Consider the following 25,277-nt stretch of genomic DNA (forward strand, 5'->3'; position numbering starts at 1 on the left):
CTACAAGCTACACAACACTCACACACACACACACACAAACTATTTCTCTTCCCCCGAGCATGAAAACCTCTCATCCAACGGACTTGCACATGGAGAAGAAGACGCACACATGATTACACACACTCCATTTGCTGTATGGACCAAATATGGAGCTTCCCAGAAGATATGCTCGTTGTCAAATTCAGTCAATATTTCTTCTTCTTTTTTCACAGGAACAGTGAGAGGCTGCTGGGACACTTATGGACTGTAAATGACTTTGTCCGGTTATTGTAATTGAAATGAAGGTATATTATATATGGCGGGTATTGTCTTTTTATTTTCCGTGTGAAAAACCTTGCTAGATGAAGGTGATGTCATCGCTGTCTTGACGGGCGCCTCGCGTACATGTCTGTCTACAGACGTTTCTTTTCAGGAAATGTAAAAAAAGAAAAAAAAGAAGAAACTGTGATCCAATGGATCCAACGTAGTTATTATTTACTCACAAGCCCCTTGTTAATACTTTTAATTGATTAAATATTTATTAGAAATCTCAGACACACTCAACCACTTTAAAGTTTTGAAAATAGCAAAGAAATTGCCTTGTAGATTTTTGTGTGACAATCTTGCAAGAAAAGAAAATATTGAAATTGAAATATGGAGATACAAGGTTTCTGCCCGACTGCAAGGATATGAGTGTTGCATGTTTGGTCTTTTGCCCCCTTCCACCTTTTGATGTGTGGAGCATCTTCTTCGTTACGATCCAAATGCAATATCCAATGCCCAATATTCCACACCTCCCACACTGGTTAGTGGGTGGCGTTTTAACATTTCTTGAGTGCTGATTTTTCTGCAGGTTAGGATTTTCCTTCTATATTTGTGTTGTTTTTTGTTTTTGTTTTTTGCTGTTTGCCGACATGGCAATACAACTATCTCTGGACCACACTGCCCTTAGTCTATGACAAAACTGCTGTTGAAGAAAAAGAGAACATTTTCTTGTTTAATTAATTGTGCCAAGGTGCATTCCACAATGCAGCACTATTTCTTATTTGAGATGTTCTCTTCGTCGAAGAAGGTACTGTACTGCTTTTTTCCAGGCACTTTTACTTCATATCTGGATATGAATTTGAAGTGTTTCGCTTTTGGATACCACTGTAATAACAAACAAAATGTTTATGCACGAAAGGCCTTGTGCCTTATAGACAGCTATGCACCCTCATGTGGAGAGTGCCTCTGAAAATTAGATGTTTCAAATGTAATAAAGTCAACCCAGAACCTTGAGTAAAAAATGTCTATTTATTATTGTTCTGAACATATCCATATTAGTCCAGTCTACCATTAAGTGCAGCTTATTCCATATTAGTCCAGTCTACCATTAAGTGCAGCTTATTCCATATTAGTCCAGTCTACCATTAAGTGCAGCTGCACTCTGTCCGGGAGAGTATTTTTTGCAGGTCTTTCAGTCCGACTCTGTCCGTGTCAAAAAAGCACCTCGGTTAAGGTGGAGACCTCCTGTTGGACCGACCAGGTTAACATTCACCAGGTTAGCATTCACCAGCGTCGTCAGGTTAGCATTTCACCAGGTTAGCATTCACCAGTTAGTTTTACTGAGGTTAGGTTTAGGTGTATCTCCGTCCCCTAGACTTTCGTCACCTCCGCGCAGCCAATCACAAGCTTCCGCTGCCTTAACCCAGTTGCCTTTTTTTATACACTCAGACTGAAAGACCTGCAAAAACACTCTACCCACTCCGTCCATCGCATCTTGTGGTAACAAGAGATGCAGCCCAATTAACAGTGATTCCTAGTTTAATTGTTGGTTGTAAAAGCAGTTATCAAATGAAAGCATGCTTAGTTACCCTTGCCTACCATTTGACTGAACACTGTCTACACTACAGGCTCGTTCAGTGCACTGAGCATATTACAGAGTGAATCACAAGGCAAGGTTTCATTAGCAGGGAAATATGGGACAATAATGGGAAAAGAATATTTATATAAAACACATACAAAATATCATAATTTACTTGATGTAATTTAAGTAAAGTCCTTGGGGTTGTGTACAATAGCTTATTGGTTTCGCATTCTCGAAAATGGGCAGATCGATATAATGTGCAGATACAATATAGGCCTGATTGATTGAAAACTTTATTAGAAGATTGCATAGGAAAAGGTACAGTTTCATGACCGTACAGTTCACTGGTACAAGGTCAACTAAAAGGAGATCCAAGAAAGCCTTTCGGCTTATTTACATAGGAAACCTTTATGCATCTCATATAACATTGAATGACAGACGGATATCATCAATATTAGCAAAAAGGGAAAAATACACTTGTAAAACAGAAGAAGAAAAAAAGAAGAAAATAAATAAAAATATATTTACAGTGGAAAATATCTATCCGATAAAAGCAGCAGTGTTCAATCAAATATTCAAAAAGGAGGTGTGCATTGCATACATAGAATGAGTCACTTGTCTGTTCTGTTCTGCTATGTTCTGTTATGCTCTGTTCAGGGGTCTTCAACGTTTTCAGGCCAAGGACCCCTTAGTTGAGAGAGAGATGAAGCAGGGACCCCCACAACCTGTTCATAGATTCCATATAGTTTCATCATTTGACAGCACAATCATCAGTGTATTTTTGTGTTTTCAGATATTTAACCACTTGGGCCGTCATTACCTGACAGGCTACACTTGACCTTTCACTCTGTACTTAGTCTGCTCTTTTCCCCTCTACACCAAACTTCTTTGCCGAAAATAGCAGATCTACAAGCTCACAACGCCTTGCAGCGTGAGCTTGTAGATCTGCTATTTTTGGCTACAGATCTCAGAATATGGACATCAGGGTTCAAGTTGTTAATATAAAATGGATTGGAAGATTTGGAGGACCCCCTGTAGTAACTCTGAGGAGCCCCTAGGGGTCCCGGACCCCCTGTTGAAGACCCCTGCTCTAAATGCTCTGTTCTGCTGTTGTGTTCTGTTATGCTCTGCACTGTTCTGTTCTGCTGTGTCCTGTCCTGTCCTGTCCTGTCCTGTCCTGTCCTGTTCACTTCTGCTGTTCGGTTGAATGAATCTGTTCTGTTATGCTCTTTTCGGCTGTGTCCTGTTCTGCTGTTCTGTTCGGCTGAATCTCTTCTGTTCTGTTCTGCTATGTTATGCTCTGCTGTGTTCAGTTGAGTTCTGATCTGTTGTGTTCTGTTATGTTCTGTTATGCTGTGTTCTGCCGTGCATGACGCAAATAGTCGGGCCGGATCAGCGCTAAACGAGGCCACCCCACCCCGCCCTCCATCTGGAGTGGCTACACGCCGCATCCCATTGCCCGGAGGAACAATCGCAATACTAATTGGCTATTTGGTTGCCCGGCAACTGCTGCTGAGCGTTGACAACATGATTAGTACATTGCCGAATTATGACAGAACAATCTCGTAATAACGGTGTAATTGACGTTGATTCACATTATTTGAAATGTCGATGGGACAACACACTATCCACGTTATCGCGTTAATCTACTTGGTGGGCAGCAAGTTACGAGTACAAAAAAGGGGGCAGATAAAATGTTAGGACAGCTAGAAATATGTATGGAATATTCGATCTATTATCATTATACTGCAGCCAGACAGTACACCATGGTAAATGATGCTTTCAACAGGGTAAAACAAAAGAGACCTATTCATACATCAATAATTTAAAGACCATTTTAAACAAGACAGAAGTAGGCTATACATCCAATATAATGTAATGTATGATGACCACCACCAGCTTTTAACTGTAATTTAACCAATCTGTAGGCCTATATATTAACACATACATTATGAAAAAACGGAGGCAGATACAATGTTATGACAGCTAGTAGCCTAAAATGTAATATGGATGGAATACTCTATTATCATTATGCTGCAGCCAGACAGATGAGACAGTAGTAGGCCTACAACATGGTGCACTGCAATCCATAAATTATGCTTTCAACAGGGTAAAACTAAAGATAAAACATAGAGCCTCATTCACACTACAGATATATAGTTGAACGTTTAGCTTGGTAATTCAATGTAATCTCAATGGAAACCAGCTTTAAAGCTTTCAAAGTTTCGTTTTCAGGGTCTCCTGCATCTTTAAAGCTGGTTTCCATTGAGATTACATTGAATTACAAAGCAAAATGTTCAACTATATATCTGTAGTGTGAATGAGGCATTATTCATACATTAATAATTAAAAACCCATTAAAACAAAACAGAAGTAGGCTATTATACATCCAATATAATGTATAGTTTTACCCATGGTTTTACCAAACTCCAGTCTATAGTAAAACATACATTCGTTTGTAAAGACCCTTTATTATAGACTTGTGTAAACTCATGTTTGACTTGTGTTTGAGTAAAAAAAAAAAAAAGAGTTTCTTTTTAAACGAACAAACGGCATCTGGACTGGAAGTAGAAAACCTAACCGGCGCAGCAGTTACTTGGTTGCCCGGGCAACCAATCCCGGCCAATCGCGGCGCCCGCCGCTCGCCCGGGCCATGGGACGCGCTCCGTGCGCCTCGGTTTGTCAGGAAGCGACCTGATTGGCCGAGGCCTAGCAAAGAGCGCCCGGGGATCCAAACCAGCAGGCCGCACTTAGCTTACCGTCCAAAATAAAGCCCCAGTACAACACACTGAGCCGACAGGGGCGATAAAACCACCGCGACACTCGGAACACTACGTTATCAGGTAAAATTATCCGCAATCCGTGAGAGGCGCGGGGGCCCAGTCGGCCGCAGCGGGCCTCTTTGAGCCCGAGCGCCCAAAACAACATGGAAGATAACGGCGGGCTAGCCGCGTTAGCACGCTAGCTTTTTAGCCGCGACGCAAAGCCCCAGACTGGGTGCTGTGGCGTCGAATAAAAAGGTGGAAAAACACACGTAGACAAAGATAGCATGGGCTGGTTTATTTTTTATTGTTATTTTGTGTGTTTTGCATCGTGCTGGGTGCATTTTGAGGTGTTAGCGCCGTTTGAATAGCGGCGAGGCGTCGGTTTGTTCGTGTTGCATATGCTAGCTATTTTGGCTAAACAAGATGGCGCCGGGCGGGGGAAGCTGCCCTGTTAGCCTGGGCGGCTAGCTGTTAGCATCAGTGGGTGTGTGGGGGAGGGGAGGGGGTGGAGGGGGGCAGGGCGGTGGAAAGTAACTAAGTACATTTACTCAAGTACAATTTTGAGGTATTTGTACTTGAGTGTTTCCAATTTAAAATACTTTTTATTTCACTATATCTCGGATCCAGATATTGTACTTTTACTCCACTACATTTTATTTGAAAAACCTTAGTTACTTTTTGACTATTATTGCAAAACATACATTAACCACTTCAGCTCTGTATTCATTTCGAGTTCAGAATGCACTGTGAGCTTGCAGATCTGCTATTTTCAAAAGATTTTTAATACATTTGAATACTTGAAATAGGACATTCTGTATATTGGGTACTTTTACCTTTGGTACTTTAAGTACATTTTGATGCCAATATTTTTGTACTTTTACTCAAGTACATTTTGAATTGAGTATGTCTACATTGCTGTATTGATTCTTCTACTTGAGTAAAAAATTGAGTACTTTTCCCACCACTGGCACCACTAGCCAGGCTGCTGTTTTCATTGCATAATGTTTGCAGTGCTTTCATTGGCGGTCATAAATTCGGGGCATGTGTTTTGCTGCAGCAGAGAGTCTTGGCTTGGAGTCTTGATTCATTGATGAATGCTTTTAAGTGTAAAGAGTCACGAATAGCAAGGAAGACGATTGGGTTTTTATAAGAACAGTGTTTAATGATGAAATACCCAATATTAAATTACAAAAGTATCTCCTGTTCCTCTTTTAAAGCCACTGCTATTATTTTGCCATTATTGGCCGGCAAGAGACCCATTTGGACCCCCCCCCCCCCCAAAAAAAAAAAAAAAAAAACACAAAACAAAGTGGTTCTGGCTTACATGTATCAGTCCCAGTCCCCCAGGCAGCCGTTGAGGGGTCTTTCTCCTGCCAACAGACATCTATCTGACTCTGATGGCATTGGGCAACAGCATTAACTTCCTCAAAGTACATGCATGGATGATGATGCTGCTCCAGGTTGGTGGAGGAGCATGTAGTTACTACATTGTAGTAGCTCCCAAAACGCACAGGAGTGTTTTCTGCTGGTGTTTCAGTCCGAGTATATCAAAGTGTGCGTTCGGAAATGCGCACCGGTTGTGTGCTCAGTGTAGTGAGTACCTAAACCTAACCCTAACCTCAGTAACACTATGCCTAAACCCAACCCTAACCTCAGTAAAACTATGCCTAAAACTAACCCTAACCAGAACCGGTGCGCATTTCCGAACGCACCCTTTGATACACTTTGATACACTACTCGGACTGAAACACCAGCAGAAAACACTCTCCCCACAGGATGGAGCCACTGGGCAGAGGAAGGAAGTTCACTTCACACACCCTTTAAATCAGTGATTCTTCATTTCTCAAACTTTTCAATTTCAAGGACACCCTAGTTTGATGTTTGAGGCCAGTGGTTCGCAACCTGTGGGTCGGGACCCCAGGGGGTCCCCAAATAATTTTGGGGGGGTCTCCAGATGAGTAACTTACTGTGCAACATTGTTTTCTCACTCAACAGTAAACAACATAAAGTTTAAGTGTACAAAGGGTATCTGCACATTTTTAAAGTGCCAATTTAAGGACTTTGATAGCTCTAAAATGACAAATTAAACATTGGCCAAATTGTCAAATATAAGCCGACTTGTGAGCATGTAGGGGTCACTTAAAAATCAACTCTTAGGTTCTATTTTTAATATCTAGAGTTGGAATCTAGAGTTGCAACACCAACCCTTGACAGCCCATTAGGGATGGGTATCGTCTGCGATACTTTTAATGGTATCGATTGCATGACGTCGATTCTATCGGGTATCGGTTCACGTAAAAACGAATGATACCTTGTTTCGATACTCTGGAACGCACCCCTGGTCGGTCGCATCTGTAACAGTTGGGCTACTGAGAGTTTAATGACTGCTTTAGTAGGCTACACTCGTTACTGTGGAAAATAGCCAACAATAGCCTATAATGTTTATTATTATGATGATTATCCAACGTCTATACTCTGCGCTCCGCCACACTGTGTGATCATCATCACCTCTGCTCTACCGCAGCAGCCGTAGAGCAGTTAAAAGTAAATAAAAAATATCGAAAATGGTATCGAAAAGGGTATCGCATCGATTCAAAGGTGAACGATACCCATCCCTACAGCCCATACATCCAAACAGAAAAGTCCTGTCTGAACGGTGTGTATCAAAACAGCAACCCGGTATCGCCAGTGGAAGCTTGTGATTGGCTGAACCGGAGGTAGGGAGCGCTCCGTTGTGTCCGCCTGGACCGCGCGGAGGTGACGAAATTCGGGGGGATGAAGATTTACTATTCTGACCATAACGGCACATAAGCCGGTAACGACGCTTAGTCGGCTCATGCGACCGTCGCAGACTCGCAACGCTCGACTATGCGATGTTTCATAACATATATAATCATAAACATTCTATATTTATAAGGTCAAGTATTATTCTTAATAATTGGGACTAATTAAGAATAAGAACCATTATCATAGTTATAATAGGCCTACATTTACAGTAGTTTATGCATTTTGGTTTGATAAGGTGGGCAGAACAATTTGTCCTTGTTTGTTATTTGACTATTTTTACTTTAATTATAATTAAAGACACTTCATAGTGAATTAGTGATTATAATAAATAGCCTGTCATGATTGCTAGATCAGATTGTGTTTATAATATAACGCCGGCGTGCCTCCGTCATCTCCACCGAAAACAAGCGCTCCCCCCTTGTTCCATTGTCGAAACCGGGGTGCTGTTTTGATTCACGCGTCTGAACGTTAAACTCACCAACATTGCAGCTGTATGGAAAGCTTGAATTCTCCTCTTTCTATCTGCAAAGGTTTTGTTTCATACAAATCCACCATAGACATGTTATGAGCTTCTTTCTGTCAAGAAATTCAGTGCAGGTGATAAATCACTCAATGGTCCTGCGTACCACCTGTTTCCAAATTGCACATAATGCAGGAGTATGTTGAGTTATTGAAAACAGGCCCACATACTAGGCATATTTTTAAACTGAATTGTGTGCTATTTCGAGGGGGACATGGGTAAATTTGACATGAAACTTGTGTTTAGTGTTTCAGTTCTGTGTCGAGAGCGTTGCCCCCAAAAGCTCTGAATTGGAAAAACTCACCATTATGTATTAACATAAAGCCTAGGTTAGTCAAGTTCTAAGCCAGATACACATGTTAAAAGCTTCAATCTGGGACTTATTTTAATGACTAAAACGTTATTTTTGAGGTGACCAATGTGTAGTTATTACAACATAACTGTTACATTCAGTGGTTGGGTGTGGTCTCCCCACTCTTCCATTGAGACAGGGCTTGACATTTAGGCTTGTCCTGTTGTCCGGGACAAGTAATAAATCCTTCCGGACAAGCTCATTAAAAATGTAATTGTCCGTTGGACTATTAAGTGGCTCTTGGTTTCACTTTTTCTGTGACGCTCTTGCAGCTTTGTACTGTGTGCAGATTATGGACTATCCACTATGGAGTGGAGGGTGGAGGGAGCAAGGGGGTCGTTATCAGTTATTTATTCTATTTCAATGTCTGACTGAAACTACTATGCATGCATTTAAGGAAGAAATATCAACAATTTACTTTTGTCCCCAGACAAGTGAATGGGAAATGTACTTGTCCAAAGGACAAGTGCCTCAAAAAGTTAATGTCAAGCCCTGATTTAGACATTTTCACTAGTAGGAGTAGGAGTAGGACACCTAATAGTTGACACAAGGTGCCCTGCCTCATAAGGCCAAAAGATTTTCCCTCATCTACTGCATGAGCGGTAGATATGGGGTTCAAACTTCGAATCCCATGTTACAATTACCTGTCCGCCGGAATAGGACATAAAGCTTATGTAATGGATTGCAGCTTTTAAGTGTCATTAATCCTGGGCTCTGTATTACGACACCATACTTAACACTAACAAGGGGTTGCATTCTTCATGCATGCACACCACACTCATTATTAGCATTACCCTTGTTTCTCTTTCTGTTATCAGCCAGTGTTATGCGTTGCAAGGGTAAGCTGATATTAAGTGGCTGCTCCTACTTTATTTGTCATTTTTACAGCGTGGTTGTTAGCTAAGCCAGCTGGAACATGGTTGGTCTGTCTGTATAGCATCACTGTCGGGTGGAAACCTTTTATGTCCATTGTCCAAAACGGTTCCTTCTGTTAAAGCTGTGTTCCAATAGTTCCAGTGTAAGTTATTCACTTATTTAATCACAAGCTCTTGTCATTGTTTCATTTATAAAACCCACAGATGCACTTAACCTATTTAGACCTGGAAAGCATGAGTCACTTTAACCACACTTTCATTTTCCCTTAAAAAAACAACGCCACTCTACAAGCTCACGTCGCTGTGAGCTTGTAGATTGGCTATTTTTGCTTTTATTATGACAAAGTAGGGCATTGATTTTACAAAACAATATATAGGAAAGTTGAAATAAGGGGTTCAGCCCGACAGCAGCAATATACTGTATGTCTGCCCCTTCAAAAGTAGACCAATCACAGCTCATACTGCTATATGCATGGCATCACAAAACAACCATCTCCAGCCAGGACAGCCTGACAGTATGGTGAAAGTGAAACGTATACAGAGAGACGTTTTTAGAGTTGGGTCATAGTTGAAATTCTGTGCATGTGGGAAAATAAAAGAATCAGTGGCTATTTGCACAAACATTGTTCATGTGCAGCACCCTTGTTACTTAGTTGTTAGAATTTATAAGCATTTATAAAGATGTCCTTTGTTGTTTGTGCAGCTTTCTTTTATCCGTAGTTAAAGGTTGAGCAGGCAAGCCCTGCCATTATGGTGCATTTATATAGCGCCTTTATCCAAGGCGCTTTACATAGATTGTGCACTACATTCACCCTGTCACACACACATTCATACACTGATGGTGGAGGAAACCATGCAAGGCACCAACCTGCTCCCTAGGGGTTCAGAGTCTTGCTCAAGGACCCTTCGACACTAACTCTGGGGGAGCCTGTAATTGAACTGGGTGGAACCCTTCGGGAACCCTACGTGTTCTAATGACGGTTTCTCTACCCCTAGACCACTGGTTCCCAAACTTTTTTGTCTCAGGGCACCCCATAAATATTGTTTTAATCCGAGGCACACCTACATTATAATTTTCACTCCCAGCACCTTATATTTATAGCATAGCATATCGTTGTCGTGTGGAAACCTTGTATGTCCAAAACCGTTCGTTTTGTATTTATCATCTATAAAATGTACTAAACTAGAGAAAACAGCAGATCTACAAGATGCACTAAACTATCTACCAGTAAGACTCCCTAATCGGGAGATAAGTACCGTAGGTGGCTTATCTCCACAAATAGGGCAAAAATGTGTTTTTTCAAAATCTTCCTGATCCATGTTGATGACATGAGTGTAGACATGCTGTGTAGTGATATTCGTGATTTTAGGGCAAAAACTGTAGGAGCAGTGTCCAAAAATGTGTTTTAAAAATCGGCCTGAAGGTGGCGCTAGAATAGGGCCATGTGAGAAATGAGGGGTGGGGTCTCCGCGTTGCCTTGGCGGACGAATAGGTACCGGCCCCGGCTCTCCCGGACGCTCCTAGCCCGAGTTACGGCATTTTATGTGCGCTGCAGTGGCAGGGGGTCCTCCACTGGGGGCGCCACCACTTTTGCATCCGTTCTGGAGCACCAGGAGTCGGTGGTCCCCGGGAATTCCCCGCGAGCAGCCCCGTTGGGGTGGTCATTTGGTCATTTTTGCACATTTGGTCATTTTTTACATCTGGGGGTCCCCCAGGGACCTGGGGGTCCCTGGGGCTCCGGGGGTCCTTGGAGGTTGTAGTTTGGCAGTCAAGGAGTGTGTGTGCAAAATTTGGCATGGATGGGGGCAACGGTTGTGGAGATATGAGCAGGGCAAAAGTGTGACGGACTCACTGACTCACTCACTCACTCACTCACAGACAGCCGGTAGAGGTTTTGGTAGTAAATGCGACCTACGGTCGCAATAAAATGTACTAAACTAGTGAAAACAGGAGATCTACAAGCACACAACGCCTCACATCGCGAGGCGTTGTGTGCTTGTAGATCGGCTGTTTTCACTAGTTTTGTGCGACAGAGGTTTCTGCCTGACGATATTTTAGTGATTATGTTGCGAGGAAAACGTTGAGATAATAGCCATTTTGGTATAACTGACTGAAAATAACTGTGTACTTCAAGTTTAAAATTGTACTAAATATTTTGTGTCCAAATAAATTCTAAATATTATCAAATGATATCGCGACACCCCTGGACTGCCGTCACGGCACCCCAGCCCCAGGGTGCCCCGTCACCCACTTTGAAAACCCCTGCCCTATTTTAGGCCATTATTAGACCGTTTCTCTTTTCTAAATGTATGCCAAACATGTTCCGTATTTTCCTTTGCATACAGGACTATGATGACTGCTGATGGAAGGGAGTGCCGTTAACACCTTACGGGTTTCCTTCTGCAGCGCCTTGGCATATCAAATGTGAAGGTATGCATGCTGAACTGTCTGTCTGTTCATGGTCCGCCTGACTAGTCGGTCTGGTCAGTCCTTGTTGTCACATTGATGTTGAATTACACACGCACTGAAAGAAGTGTCTGTCTATTAATGCAAGTCCCATGCTGCATGTTTCAGTCTTCTTTTCTGGGAGAGAGAGGAAAAAAGACATGGACCAAGGCGGGGGGGTGTTGGAGCTGCACACGCAGGAGCTGAAGATGCCCCATGCAATGATCATGCAAGATCTTGGTAGGTGAACAAAGTAGACCGAGTGACCGACCGTCTCATTGTGAACGGCGCTTTTCATCATAATAACAGTGCTTTGCAATAGTAGAGTATTTAATTTAATAGGAAGTCACCCGCAAGTATTATTTAAGTCAGGGGTCTTCAACGTTTTCAGGCCAAGGACCCCTTAGCTAAGACTGAGATAAAGCAGGGACCCCCTACTACATATTGTATAAAATATTGTTGCAGATTTTCATAGACTTGTTTGACAGCACTGTCATCAGTTGGATTTGTGTTAATGTGTTTTTCAGACATGTAACCGCTTAAATCGTTGATCGTTTACTTAGTAAATTTGACCTTTCACTCTGTACTTGGTCTGCTCTTTTTTTACCTCTACACCAAAGTTATTTGCCAAAAATAGCCGATCTACAAGCTCGAGGCGTTGAGAGATTGTAGATCGGCTATTTTTGGCTAAAGTTCTCTTCAGAATATGGATGCGAGGGTTCAAGTTGTTCATTTAAAAGAATGATCCTATCACACAAAGATTTGTCGGCCCCCTGTACTAACTCTGAGGACCCCCTAGGGGTCGCGGCCCCCCTGTTGAAGACCCCTGATTTAAGTTGATGCACAGAGAATTATCTTTTCATAAACTCAAATAGTTTGTAGACCATTGTTGAATGAAAAACTAAAACTCTAGCACACTAATTCTCCTTTTAATTTAATCAACTTAAATTCAAATTTTATAAATGTTCCCTGTGTTATTATTCCAGTTCCATCTGTAGTCTTGTTTAGTAGTAGTCTTAGTTCTTTTATCATTACCTGTGCACTTCAACTTAAAGGACAACTTTAGTTTTTTACAACAAGGGTTCATATTTTAGATTGTAATTAAAGAATATAAAAGATGAGTGTTAAATTGATTTCATTTACTTCTTTCTATTGTTTTAGAGATTCTTATTTCAGTGGTAAGTGGCTAAATATGTCATTTTACACAGAATAAGTCCATTCCCAAGATACAACGCAACCTTTCATGGTTAGATGTGACTTATGGGGGCTAGAAGTGTTACTGTAAATAGCAATAAAGAAACTGCTGGCTTATTGTGTCTAAAAAGACATATTCTACCACTTTTTCGAGTCACGTGTTCAAATACTGGATTCTGATTGGCTAAATTCCGGAGGTTATGAGAGGACAACTGCCGCAAAGTTGTGAGGACTTGTCCGAGATCAATGCGCCTCAGTGTACATCCGGGGACTTCAGGAGGTAGTCGGAACACCTTTCCCCCAACCAACAAATGAAGGTCGCAGCGGTCCTATGTTTACTAACGTGCGTACTATCGTCGCCGATTTATTTGGATCCAATGCAATCCGCCAACTTTAAAGCCCCTTTTCTCTGAACCTATGCCTTTCTGGAAGCGAACAGCCTCTATTTACGGCCGGAACGGTGCTTTTAACTGACGTTAGCTTAGCTGTAAGCTAGACGCATGGATTAGTATGGAGTTGGCGCCATCTGTTGGTGAGTAGAAGATGTTGTTTGTGGAACTATCTGCTGTCTGGCGGAAGTTTTATAGGCAATAATGATTGTAACTTAAGATCCTTGCAAGTTACAACTATGTGTTTTCTTTCATGTATACGGGAAAAAGTGGTAGAAAAGCTATTTACCACTCGGGGTCGGACATTATGCTCTCATAATGTCCTGAGTGAGGGTGTTATCGGACTCGGCTGCGCCTCGTCCGATAACACCCTCACTGCGGACATTATGAGAGCATAATGTCCTCTCACTCGGGGTAAATTGCTTACTTTAGCCACTTGTACGCATGCCCCCATGCGTACGCATGCCCCACATTTTAGCACGGTAAACACGATAAAACAATAGAACAAAGCAAATGAAAACATTTTCACACTCACTTTTTCTTTTCTCTAATTACAATCTAAAATATGAACCCTTGTTGTAAAAAACCAAAGTTGTCCTTTAAATTGCACATATTGCAAAATATCCTTGGAATGGAATGCTTGATACGCTGAACGTGTTTGTGTTTGCAGTGGCAGGAATGGGAGGCCTGGCGCACATCGATGGCGAGCACATCGTGGTGTCGGTGCCCGAGGGCATGCTTCTGTCCGACGTGATGACAGACGAGGGCATTCTCCTGGAGCACAGCCTGGAGGTGGAGGGCCTGGAGACGCACGTGGTGGAGGGCCTGGAGACGGACATCGAAGGCCTGGATGCGGAGGTGGTGGAGGGCCTGCAGACCCACGTGGTGGAGCTAGAGGCCGAGGTGGAAGTGGAGGGCCTAGAGGCGGAGGTGGTGGAGGGCCTGGAGACGGAGGTGGACGTCGAGGACCTGGAAGCCCACGTCGTCGAGGGCCTGGAGGAAGAGGTGGAGGTGGAAGGCCTGGAGGCGGAGGTGGTGGAAGGCCTGGAAGTGGACGTGGAGGAGCTGCAAGCTGAAGGGGTTGAAGGCCACGAGGAGGACATGGTGCCCTCGGAGCATAACGTCATCATGCCTGAGAACATCCTAGGGACGGAGGTGGCCATACAGGAGGCTCTGGACCACCACCACCACCACCACCATCACCACCACGTCTTGACCTCCGACCTCATCCAGGTAAAGGGCTTTGCACACAGACGCGTTCTTTCACGGACAAAACGGACTATTGCATTTTTTTTTAAAGAAAACAATGATTCTCTACGACCTCATGCACACCGGCTCCGAATTCTCCGTGCGACAAGTGGCTGCGGCCGTGCGTTCTTTTCTCTAATCGAAACCAGTTCGATTTGTGCGTCTTGTCGCATGCGGTAAAAACTCATTGACTCATTTTATGACTCCTTTTCGGATCCGCAGTGTAGATTCCGCACAGCCATGCACACCAAATCCAATGCGTTTTACTCATACAGCAAAGGGCTTAAGGGTGGGCGATATGGAAAAATACAATATCATGATATATTTCCAAGCAGTATCACGATACACGATCTTATCACAATTATTTTTCATGTTGGTTTGTATGGTTATTTTTCAAGTTACGTAACAGTACAACCACCACCTACGAGTTAACAAAAACTAAAAGAAAAAGGAGTAACACACCTTTTAGACCAGTGGTCCTCGAAGTGGGGTCCAGTGAGGACTCTCTAGGTTCCTTTTGGGAGGTCTAAATTGACCCTTACAAGTATGTACCTCAGACAGTATACAAATGAAACCAAATGGACCCTTAGGGTCCATTTGGTTTCATTTGTATACTGCAGGGGTTCAAGTTCTCAGTCCTGGGGACTGATTTCAGTCTTGAGGATTCCAAAGGGGCTATTTCTGAGATCAGTGCAGATCCGCAAAATAATTAAGGTGGAGGTGTATCGATGGCCATGGCGTGAATGACAAAGTCATCAAAACGCTAGTCAAGTGATCTCCAAACTAAAAAGCATTTAAAAGTTCAAGATATGAGTATTTGAATTGGTCAGACTAGCATAGAATACAACTGAACTTCAGAAGCTACTTCTTTAAAATGAAGCATGGATTGGCGTACACACATTCAGTGAAGGCAGTTCAGAATTTCAGGGAAACACCCCAAATATTGGTGTGCGCTGCGTGTGCCATGTTTCAAAAATCACATATTGGGACATTGTCTGAAAATAATTGTCAGTCTTGTTTTTATTTTTTTGCTTTAACCCCTGATACTGTCAGAGTTAACGGGAGACCTTGACATTTTAAAGATTGAGAACTACTGATATAGACCAAAATGCAGGTTTTATATAAGGCACATTGTGAAGACATTAGTATCGTCTCAACGATATCTATCACCATATCGCCCTCCCCTACCTCATGCAGGACTCGGAGCACCACCACCATCACCACCACGTCATGCCAGACCAGGTGTTTGTGGCAGAGCTGCTGTCGGAGCACCAAGGGAACACCCTGGACGATCAGCTGGTGTCCCAGGAGGTGATGGTGACGGAGGCCGACGGCGAGACCATCATCCACCACCAGGAGCTTCCAGCCGAGGCCGTGGCCCTGCAGACGGACGAGGATGACGACGCCGGAAGCACCTCCGAAGATTATCTCATGATCTCTTGTGAGTTGAACGCTAGCCACGACGTTATACAATATAACGTTGCTGAGATCTTCATATTCTGACTTTTTGTGTTTTTTCGTAAATGAACGCCCTACTTGATCATACTACTGCGTCCCGCTAAAGTAGCAGATCTACAAGCTTGGAACGCTGCACAAAGCACTTGAGCTTGTACTGTATATCTACTATTTTTGCTGGTTTTTAATTTTAATCGTGAAAAGCAAAAGGTTTTGGCTCCAGACAGAGACGATTTAAGTTCTATTTCATCCCTGCTGACCCGTGCTTTAAGCACTGAATTATTCCCTTCGAGCAGGCGTAGTTCGAGTATCTTATACCAACAATATCACTTGTGATCCCTGGATGACCCGGAAGAGTCCATGTGCATCGGAGTTCATGAAGGGATCATTTCCTTTTTTTCTCCTCAGCTTGTGTAGTTGCAAACTTTGCATTGTGTTGCAATATGCATTTATACAATGCATTGTTATGCAACTTACCTTATTAAAGTCGCTAGTGATGTATTATGCAATTGCATAGTTGTAATGTTTGGTGACACAACATTTTGAATACTGTTGCAAAAACCTCAGATTAAAAATGCATGTCATTGCAGTGGATGAGGTCGGGGAGAAGCTGGACATTGGAGACACGCCTCTGGAGATCAGCACTGAGGTCATGGAGGATGAGGACATCAAAGAGGAGGATGGATCTGAAGTCATCAAAGTCTACATCTTCAAAGCAGAGGCGGACGATGATTTAGGCATGTGGAATCATCTAGACTTGATTGTTTTTACGACCTGGCCAAGCTGTGTGTGTGTGTGTGTGTGTGTGTGTGTGTGTGTGTGTGTGTGTGTGTGTGTGTGTGTGTGTGTGTGTGTGTGTGTGTGTGTGTGTGTGTGTGTGTGTGTGTGTGTGTGTGTGTGTGTGTGTGTGTGTGTGTGTGTGTGTGTGTCAAAATAGAACCACCTTAAACTCCTTAATTCCTTAAACTGAAAAGTTTAAGGAATACTTGGTGAAGTGAAAGTTGAGGTGTAGTTGGGGAGCCCGGTAGGCTCCGCCAGTTAAGTGATTTGGAGATCATGCACGCCGTGTATCACGCGTGAGCACAACATTCTGGGAAAGTCCATGCAGCCGTCTTGGGGCTACGTCCATTTTTTTTCCTCTGTAAACAAACCAGATGCGGTCGTTGAGAACCGTTGTGTCCTGTCTGCCCGGATCCGGAAATCAGTTTGAAGTGCTTTTAATAAGTTGAAATCGGAAATCAAAGTTGTTTTAGAGTTAATCTAATGGTTGTCAAACTCGTCACTGGCGTATTGGACAGCCTCTAAAACCCGTCAAACTTGTCATAGGGCAGTGGGTGAGTTAAGTATCCTCTCGGTTACCAGCGCTCCTCCAATGGATTTCATGGAATGTATTTCCCCCCCCCCCCACGTTTCTGTCTTTGCAGGAGGAACGGAGGTAATAACGGAGGACGATTACCACAACAGTCATCCTGATCTGGAGGCGGCGTCGTCGGGCAGACTGGGAGTGGGCCGGGACAAGATGGTCTACATGGCCGTGAAGAACCAGCCCAAAGTGGAAGAGGAGGAGGACGACGACGATGGCCCAAGTACCGACGACGACGAGGAAGATGCCAGTAAGTGTGAAACAGGCCCTGCGGATTAGCAGTGGTGGACAGTAATATGAAGTGCTTTTACTCCTCAAGCTCACTTTTTTTATGTCTAAATTTCAATACAGCAATGCATTGATATTAAAAAGAAAATGTACTGTTGTGCTTGAAATTATTCGACCCCTCTGAGTGAAAATGAGGTTTATTAGTGTAGCCACTGTTCCTTTGACTTAGAACCTGTGAACTACTATGCTCAAAACGTACCTTTTGGAACCGTCAGAGTCTTTGCAATTATTTTATATCCTTTTCCTTTATTCGTACAAAGCAATAATCTCTTCTCTGAACTTTTCTGACAATAGACTTAGCCATGTTTCTAACTGCTCTAATCACAGTCAACAAGTCAACAAACTTCTTGTCATGCCAAACTTGCACATCTGATGCAACTATTAAAGTCGATTGCAGTTGATTACAGATGTTTTCTGGTGTAATTAAAAGTGAAAGTGGCCTTTAGCATTGCATTTGAAAATAAACAAACACTACAAATATAACTTTTTAGCTATTTACATTGTTCTTGTATGATTCATTTATTTCATTCAGTTGACAGTTTGTGAATTTAGCCAATAAACCAGATTTGCAGAGAGGTGTTGAATAATTCCGAGCACAACGGTACCTTGAAATTTGTAACCCAAGTACACATTCGACTGGGTCTTTATATCTATACTTTGACTCAAGCTTCTGGGGGTTGTAGTACTTTGTCCTGTCCACCACTGACTGCTTACTGAGTGATCCAAAAACCCTCAAACATCAGACATCAGGAGGTCCCGCTAAGTGGCTCCAGGTCAGGTTGTAGGCGTTAAAACGGCGTTGTCTCTGTGACTGTTTGTAGATACAGAGAGAAAGATGGCTGAGCAGGTCTATATGGAGGTGGTAGTAGATCAGGACGACCAGGACGACCCCCTAAGAGACAAGATGTTTGTGCCCGTGTCCTGGGCAAAGGCTTATGGTAAAACTGAACATTACGGCTTGGATGTAACACTGTGTTCATAGTTGGGCTGGGCAATTTACCAGAAATGTTTTGAAACCGATCATATTTAGGATCAATAGCTGACAAATAACTGAATATATAACTGAATATGTCACTCAAATAATTGCGATTAACTGTGTTCTTGTCATTGACAATTACATTTCTGTTTGGCTTTTAGGCTTTGAAGTTGCACATGGCAGATATGACACGTAACCTAAATATACAAAGAAATTACTGACATATTTGACAACAATTGCGATTATGTCAAATAATTGCGATTAGGCGATTATGTAATAATTGTGACAGGCTTACCTGAATATTCCCCACTTATATATCAACAGATCTATACAAAAAATGTAAATCAATTACTCTGTTTAACCACTCAATCCTGTATATTTTGTTTTACAACGGCGGCCTACACATACTGTGAAAATAGCCGATCAGAGCTTGTAGATCTGCTAAATTCACGACATTTTAAAATAAGTTTTTCATTAATCATAGACGAGACAAAAGTTAGATATAATCGTGATATTGATTTGAAGTCATGTCGCCCAGCCCTATTTCATAGCATGAAAAGTATCATAGAAAAAAAAAATACATAGAACAAACTTAAATTCTTAGCTTACAACCCTTGGAGCAGCTTTCGTGAGTTGATTACGATACATCCGGTCGGATGGTGATGAGCTGTGTGTGTCTGTGCAGGTAACAACGTTGACCCGGTGAAGAATGGAACGGCCACGCCGTTTCTGCAGATCAGAGAGGGACTGGCACCCAACCGCCCGCTCAAACCCAAGCCCAAGAAGAAGAAGAAGGGAGAGAATCGGCAGTGTCAGACTGGTATGATCTGCCGCTGCCACTGTGACTCCCGTTCAAGATTTTACATCACACTCATACTTAACCCATTTAGGCCTCAACACATTATGACGCAATATGTTATGCTTTAAATATAAAAAATAGCAGATATACAAGCTCACAGCGCGGCACCGAGTGCCGCGCTGCGAGCTTGTAGATCTGCTATTTTTGAAAAATCGTGAAAATTAGAATTTTGACCCGATTCTATAAGTGTCTTTTGAATCCTTCTAAGATTTTTGGAAAAAACCTATGTTTCTATATCAGCAATCTGGCCAGCCATCGTCAAAGAAAAGGTCCTTTTCACAGTTAAGTCTGTTCTTGAGAGACTGCTATGTCAGTGGTGCTCAAACCTTTTCATGTGAAGGACCCGTAAAATGATATTTATTTGGCCACGGACCCCCATTTCAAAATATTTAGTTCCATGGACCACCCAGAAGCAAAATTTGAGTTACAAACGTTCGCTTTGAAAATACATATATTCAATGACACATTTTCACGACTTTTTCAAAAATAGCAGATCTACAAGCGTGAGCTTTTATATCTGCTATTTTTCACTGGTTAAAGCATTCAATAATTCTAGGCCCTAAATGGGTTAATTATCGTTGCTGTCTGGCAGAAATCTCTTATTTTGTTTATTTGTCGTAAATTAATGCCCTAGTTGATCATACTACAGTGCCACACAGTGGTATCAGATCTGCAAGCTGGTGGTTTACACTTGAAAATCGGATCTTTTTTTTTTATCCTCAAAAGTAACCGTTTTAGACATAGGAGGTTTCCACCAGACAGAGACAATATAATCCTTCACTGGTATATTTTTCACAATGTTCAACTTCTCTAAACATTGTTTGATGACACAGGCAGTGAAAATGTATATATATATATACACACACACACACACACACACACACACACACACACACACACACACACACATATATATTTAAGTTGATACATACCGTTTCAGACGATGTTGTTGCTTTTCCAAAATATCCTCAGCGTCGTATCCAAGTGGTCGCGGTTTAGGCCATATACAACATGACGATGACAAGGGAGCTACGAGAGGTGTCCTCAAAAAGACTACTAAAATGAATGACCTTAAAGGTGATACACCATGAATTTTCACTTTTCCTATTTTAAAACCTTTTTTTGGGGTCCCACTAGCACCTTCTATCCTCACAAAGTCCCATTTCTGACAATTGTGTCTCTCTCTGTTTTTGGGAAGGCAGAGGTTAAAAGCTTTCCACGGGTTCTCAGAACAGGCTGTCCTGATTTGGTGCCGTCGCTGATGTCAGCGACGGCACTCTACTTGCATTTGCCCTCCCCGCCCTTCAGGTCCAAACCAGAAGAAGCAAGCTGTCAAAATCCCATATTAACTAATTCCCTGCTAGGCCTGATAGTCCCGAGAATATGCTAATGTCCTTCCCCACCAGGCCCGATAGTCCCAAGAATTTCCCTTTTTTGAAAAGAAAAATGTGTTAAATAACCTGCCACAAATGCATGCCCAAGAAGTAAACAATCTACTAATGTCAGATTAACATACACAAGTGTACTAGTTATATTTTCTAATTACCGTAGGTGCTTCTGAATTGTTCCAGTGTGTTTGTGTCAGTGCAATCCATGTGCGCTGTGTTTGTCTGTTGACATGGGAGCGACAGCAGCGACTAGTCGCAACGCTTCCTTATCCACACATCTTATCTTATCATAGGTGATTCTGCTAGCCCTGCTTAGGCTACCCTTACCAATACCATTCTATATGGAACAATGAGCTATATGAAGAGGCTTATTATATATATATTTCCTTTAGGATTAGCCTACAAATTAATCATATTTCATGTTACAGTAGGTTGTAATACTGTAGCCTAATTCAGGTGTAGGACCTGTAGTGTTTGTATTGCGTGTCTGTGTCTAAATGCAGTTTTGAGAGGGGCTCTCTATTCAAGAGTGGTAATTTAGCCTCAAACCTTTTGAAAAACGTTTTTGGTACATAAACAATATGATATAAATACTTTTTAAATGCATGGTGTATCACCTTTAACAATAACGGATAACAAAGCTGGAAATATTTGTTGAAGGAATGACATGGCCTTAGCTGTTCTCTATTCTGTTCATTTTAAAGTAAGAATTGTATATTGCTTTTAAAACGTAGTTTCCATCATCGTAAAATAATAACGTCTCTTTGTCCGGGTTAATCTCCTCTCTCCAGCCGTGATCATCGGTCCGGACGGCCTGCCGCTGACCGTCTACCCCTGCCACATCTGCGGGAAGAAGTTCCGCTCGCGGGGCTTCCTGAAGTGCCACATGAAGAACCACCCCGACCACCTGCTGAAGAAGAAGTACCAGTGCACCGACTGCGACTTCACCACCAACAAGAAGGTCAACTTCCACAACCACATGGAAAGCCACAAGCTGCTGAGCCACCACAGCAACGAGCGCTCCCCGGAGTACACAGAGTACGCCAGGTAGCTGTGGGCGATATTGTGATAAATATCGTTGAGACGATATACAATGTCTCCACGATATGCCTTTTCAGAGATATCGTATATATTTTGATGCAATGATGGAGCCTTGTGAAAAATCCTGTTGAATTGTTAATACAGAGATTCATTGCGGAATTCATTTAAAATTGCATTTTGGTTTAAATCGGTAGTTATCAAATCAAACTTTAAAATGTCAAGGTACGGGTCCATTTGGTTTCATTTGTATACTGTCAGAGTTACATACTTGTGAGGGTCAGTTTAGACCTCCCAAAAGGAATCCATAGAGTCTCTGGACCCCACATTGAGGACCACTGGTCTAAGTGGTCTTTAACTCCTTTTTCTTTTAGTTTTTGTTACCTTGTAGGTGGTTGTTGTACTGTTAACTAACTTGAAAAATAACCATAAAAAACTAACATGAAAAAGAATCGCTCGATAAGATATCGTGATACTGCTTGGAAACATATCGTGATATTGTATTTTTCCATATCTCGCCCCCACCCTTAACGCCAGGCGCTACCACGAGACCAGCCCGCTGGGCTCCGACAAGCTCATCGTCAAGGACCGCGAGCCCAAGCTGCACCACTGCAAGTACTGTGACTACGAGACGGCCGAGCAGGGCCTGCTGAACCGCCACCTGCTGGCCGTGCACAGCAAGAACTTTGCCCACGTGTGCGTGGAGTGCGCCAAGGGCTTCCGCCACCCGTCGGAGCTCAAGAAGCACATGCGGACGCACACGGGCGAAAAGCCGTACCACTGCCCGCACTGCGAGTTCCGCTGCGCGGACCAGTCCAACCTAAAGACTCACATCAAGAGCAAGCACGGCGCCGACCTGCCCTTCAAGTGCAGCCACTGCCCGCAGGCCTACGCCGACGCGCGGGAGCTGCAGCGGCACATAGAGATGGTGCAGGGCCACAAGACGCACCAGTGCCCGCACTGCGAGCACAAGAGCACCAACTCCAGCGACCTGAAGCGCCACGTCATCTCCGTGCACACCAAGGACTTCCCGCACCAGTGCGACGTGTGCGAGAAGGGCTTCCACCGGCCCTCGGAGCTCAAGAAGCACGCGGAGACGCACAAGGGCAACAAGGTGCACCAGTGCCGGCACTGTAACTTCACCGCCGTGGACACCTTCACGCTGAGCCGCCACATCCTCTCCCTTCACACCAAGGACCTGCCCTTTAAGTGCAAGCGCTGCCGGCGGGGCTTCAGGCAGCCGGCTGAGCTGAAGAAACACATGAAGACGCACAGCGGCAGGAAGGTCTATCAGTGCAATTACTGCGAGTACAACAGCACGGACGCTTCGGGCTTCAAGCGGCACGTCATTTCCATCCACACCAAGGACTACCCCCACCGCTGTGACTACTGCACCAAGGGCTTCAGGAGGCCCTCGGAGAAGAGCCAGCATATAGCCCGGCATCACAAAGACATGTTGATGTAAAAAACATGCCGCCATGTACTCAACGCACGCACACATTACACACACAACGCACGCACATAGCCTGTTCACACACACTTCTTCTGTACCTGGCAAATTTGTTTCACAACCCCCAGAGGTAAACTAATAAGGCTTTTAAGAACAGGATTAAAGGATGTAGACTGATGATGATGATGAAGCGACATTTTAATTGACCATTCTGTGTTGAAATGGGTGAAATGGGTCTAATACACCCCCTCCCCACCCCACCTCCACCACCTCCACCTACGAGTGATGCGAGAAAACATTCAGTTTTTTTAAAAAGAAAGAAAAAGGAAAAAAGAAAGTGTATTCATGTTGTGGGACAGCTGTAACTTTTTTTTGTCTTGTTTTGCTGCAGAGGAATCACATTATGAACATATATTATTCAGGGTTTCAATTAAATCTTCTATATTTTTATATCCACTCAGCTGAAAATGCTGCAAGAATTGACGACTGTGTCCTGTAACATTAGAAAGTGGTGCTTTCTTTGTGACCGTGATGCCAGTTCTGCTTTGGAGACGACCGTGGAATGAATACAAGCCTCCCTCTCTCTCTCCACACTACCAACTAGTATCGTTTTGTTCCTTTTCTAACCAGCTTTTACTCTTCGACGTTTGTTTTTAAATGCCATCGTGTCATTAAACCCATTTAGACCTGGAATTATTTTATACTTTAGCTCTTGAAAAAACAGCAGATATACAAGCTCACAGCGCGGCACCGAGTGCAGCACTGCGAGCTTGTAGATCTGCTATTTTTTGAAAAGTTGTGAACATTTGTGCAAATCTTTGAATATATGTATTTTTTAAACATTTGTAACTCTAATTTTGCTTCTGGGGAGTCCCTGGAACTAAATATTTTGAGATGGGGGGTCCCTGGCCAAATACATATAATTTGGGGGGTCCTTGACATGAAAAGGTTTGAGACTTGCACAAATTTTCAAGATTTCTTTTCAAAAATAGCAGATCTACAAGCTCACCGCGCGGCACTCGGGGGTGCACTGTGAGCTTGTATATCTGCAATTTTTTTAATAGTTAAAAAAACATAAAATAATGCGTTCCTGGCCTTAATCTGGGTTAATCTGAGGGCGCAGGAAGGGCCACTTTTGAGATCAAAAAGGTAATTGTTTGGAGCAATGTTTACATCTATAGCCTTTTTATTTTTCAAAGGGTATTCCATAAATATAACCTCTGTACCTCATTTCTTTTGTATATTATTTGTATTTTCCTTTTTCCTCCACAAGTCTGAGCACTCTAAAAAAAAATCATGTATAATGTATATTCTGTTGTAAATGTAAAAAAAAGAAACTATGTTTTATGGGTGTTTATAAATGGTGAGATTATTGGCAATGTCTGGAGAAAGATGGAATTGAGGTGCCATTGATTACATTGGTGGAATATCCTTTTTTATTAGCGTTAAAAAAAGAACAATGTTACGCTTTCTTGCCCGATGTTGTGGATTATTAGACGGATTGTTAACATTAATGTCTGGTAACCGTACGTGATGGCTGTCAGGTCTTCTTATCGCCTCGTCCACAGCCTGCTGTATGCTTTGCCACGCACCCTAAAATTGCAGATTTACTCATTAGCTTGTAGGTCTGCTATAGTCCATGGGCCATACAAGATGTCACTCTCCCAAAGGTGGCAAAGGTTACTATGCATTTTTGAAAAGCTCTATATCTGTAGATTATATTTTGGTATGATAACCCTTTCTGAGACACAGCTAAATTGGTGTTATCAGCTGCTAAAGTTGGTGTCCCATTAACTTTACTATACAGGGGGAAAAAAAATCTGATGTAGCATATGAGGGGTCAAACTAGGGTTTTTTCGTGCAAAGCACATGCTTGCAATGGATTCAGAATCATGAAAAAACCCTAGTTTGACCCGCATAATATGCTACTTAAAGCAAATTATTTGTTTTGCTTTTTTGTTCCTGTATAGTAAAGTTAATGGGACACCAACTTTAGCAGCTGATAACACCAATTTAGCGGTGTCTCAGGAAGGGTTATCATACCAAAATATAATCTACA

The 25,277-nt window shown here is 42.7% G+C and overlaps 1 protein-coding gene across 1 annotated transcript; it reads left to right on the plus strand.

Annotated features, from left to right (window-relative positions):
• Nucleotides 1-4,549: 4,549 nt before the first annotated feature.
• On the plus strand, nt 4,550-23,934 carry znf711 (zinc finger protein 711). Its single transcript, XM_080745838.1, has 10 exons — nt 4,550-4,668; nt 11,471-11,555; nt 11,700-11,810; nt 13,824-14,386; nt 15,599-15,842; nt 16,447-16,593; nt 17,281-17,469; nt 19,169-19,303; nt 21,522-21,777; nt 22,306-23,934. Exons 3-10 carry the CDS (start codon nt 11,732-11,734, stop codon nt 23,231-23,233), a joined length of 2,541 nt encoding a protein of 846 aa, XP_080601964.1. The 5' UTR covers nt 4,550-4,668; nt 11,471-11,555; nt 11,700-11,731; the 3' UTR covers nt 23,234-23,934.
• Nucleotides 23,935-25,277: the final 1,343 nt, after the last annotated feature.

This window comes from Nannobrachium achirus (assembly GCF_963921795.1).
Source record: "Nannobrachium achirus genome assembly, chromosome: 17".
In the NCBI taxonomy this organism is placed as follows: Eukaryota; Metazoa; Chordata; class Actinopteri; order Myctophiformes; family Myctophidae; genus Nannobrachium; species Nannobrachium achirus.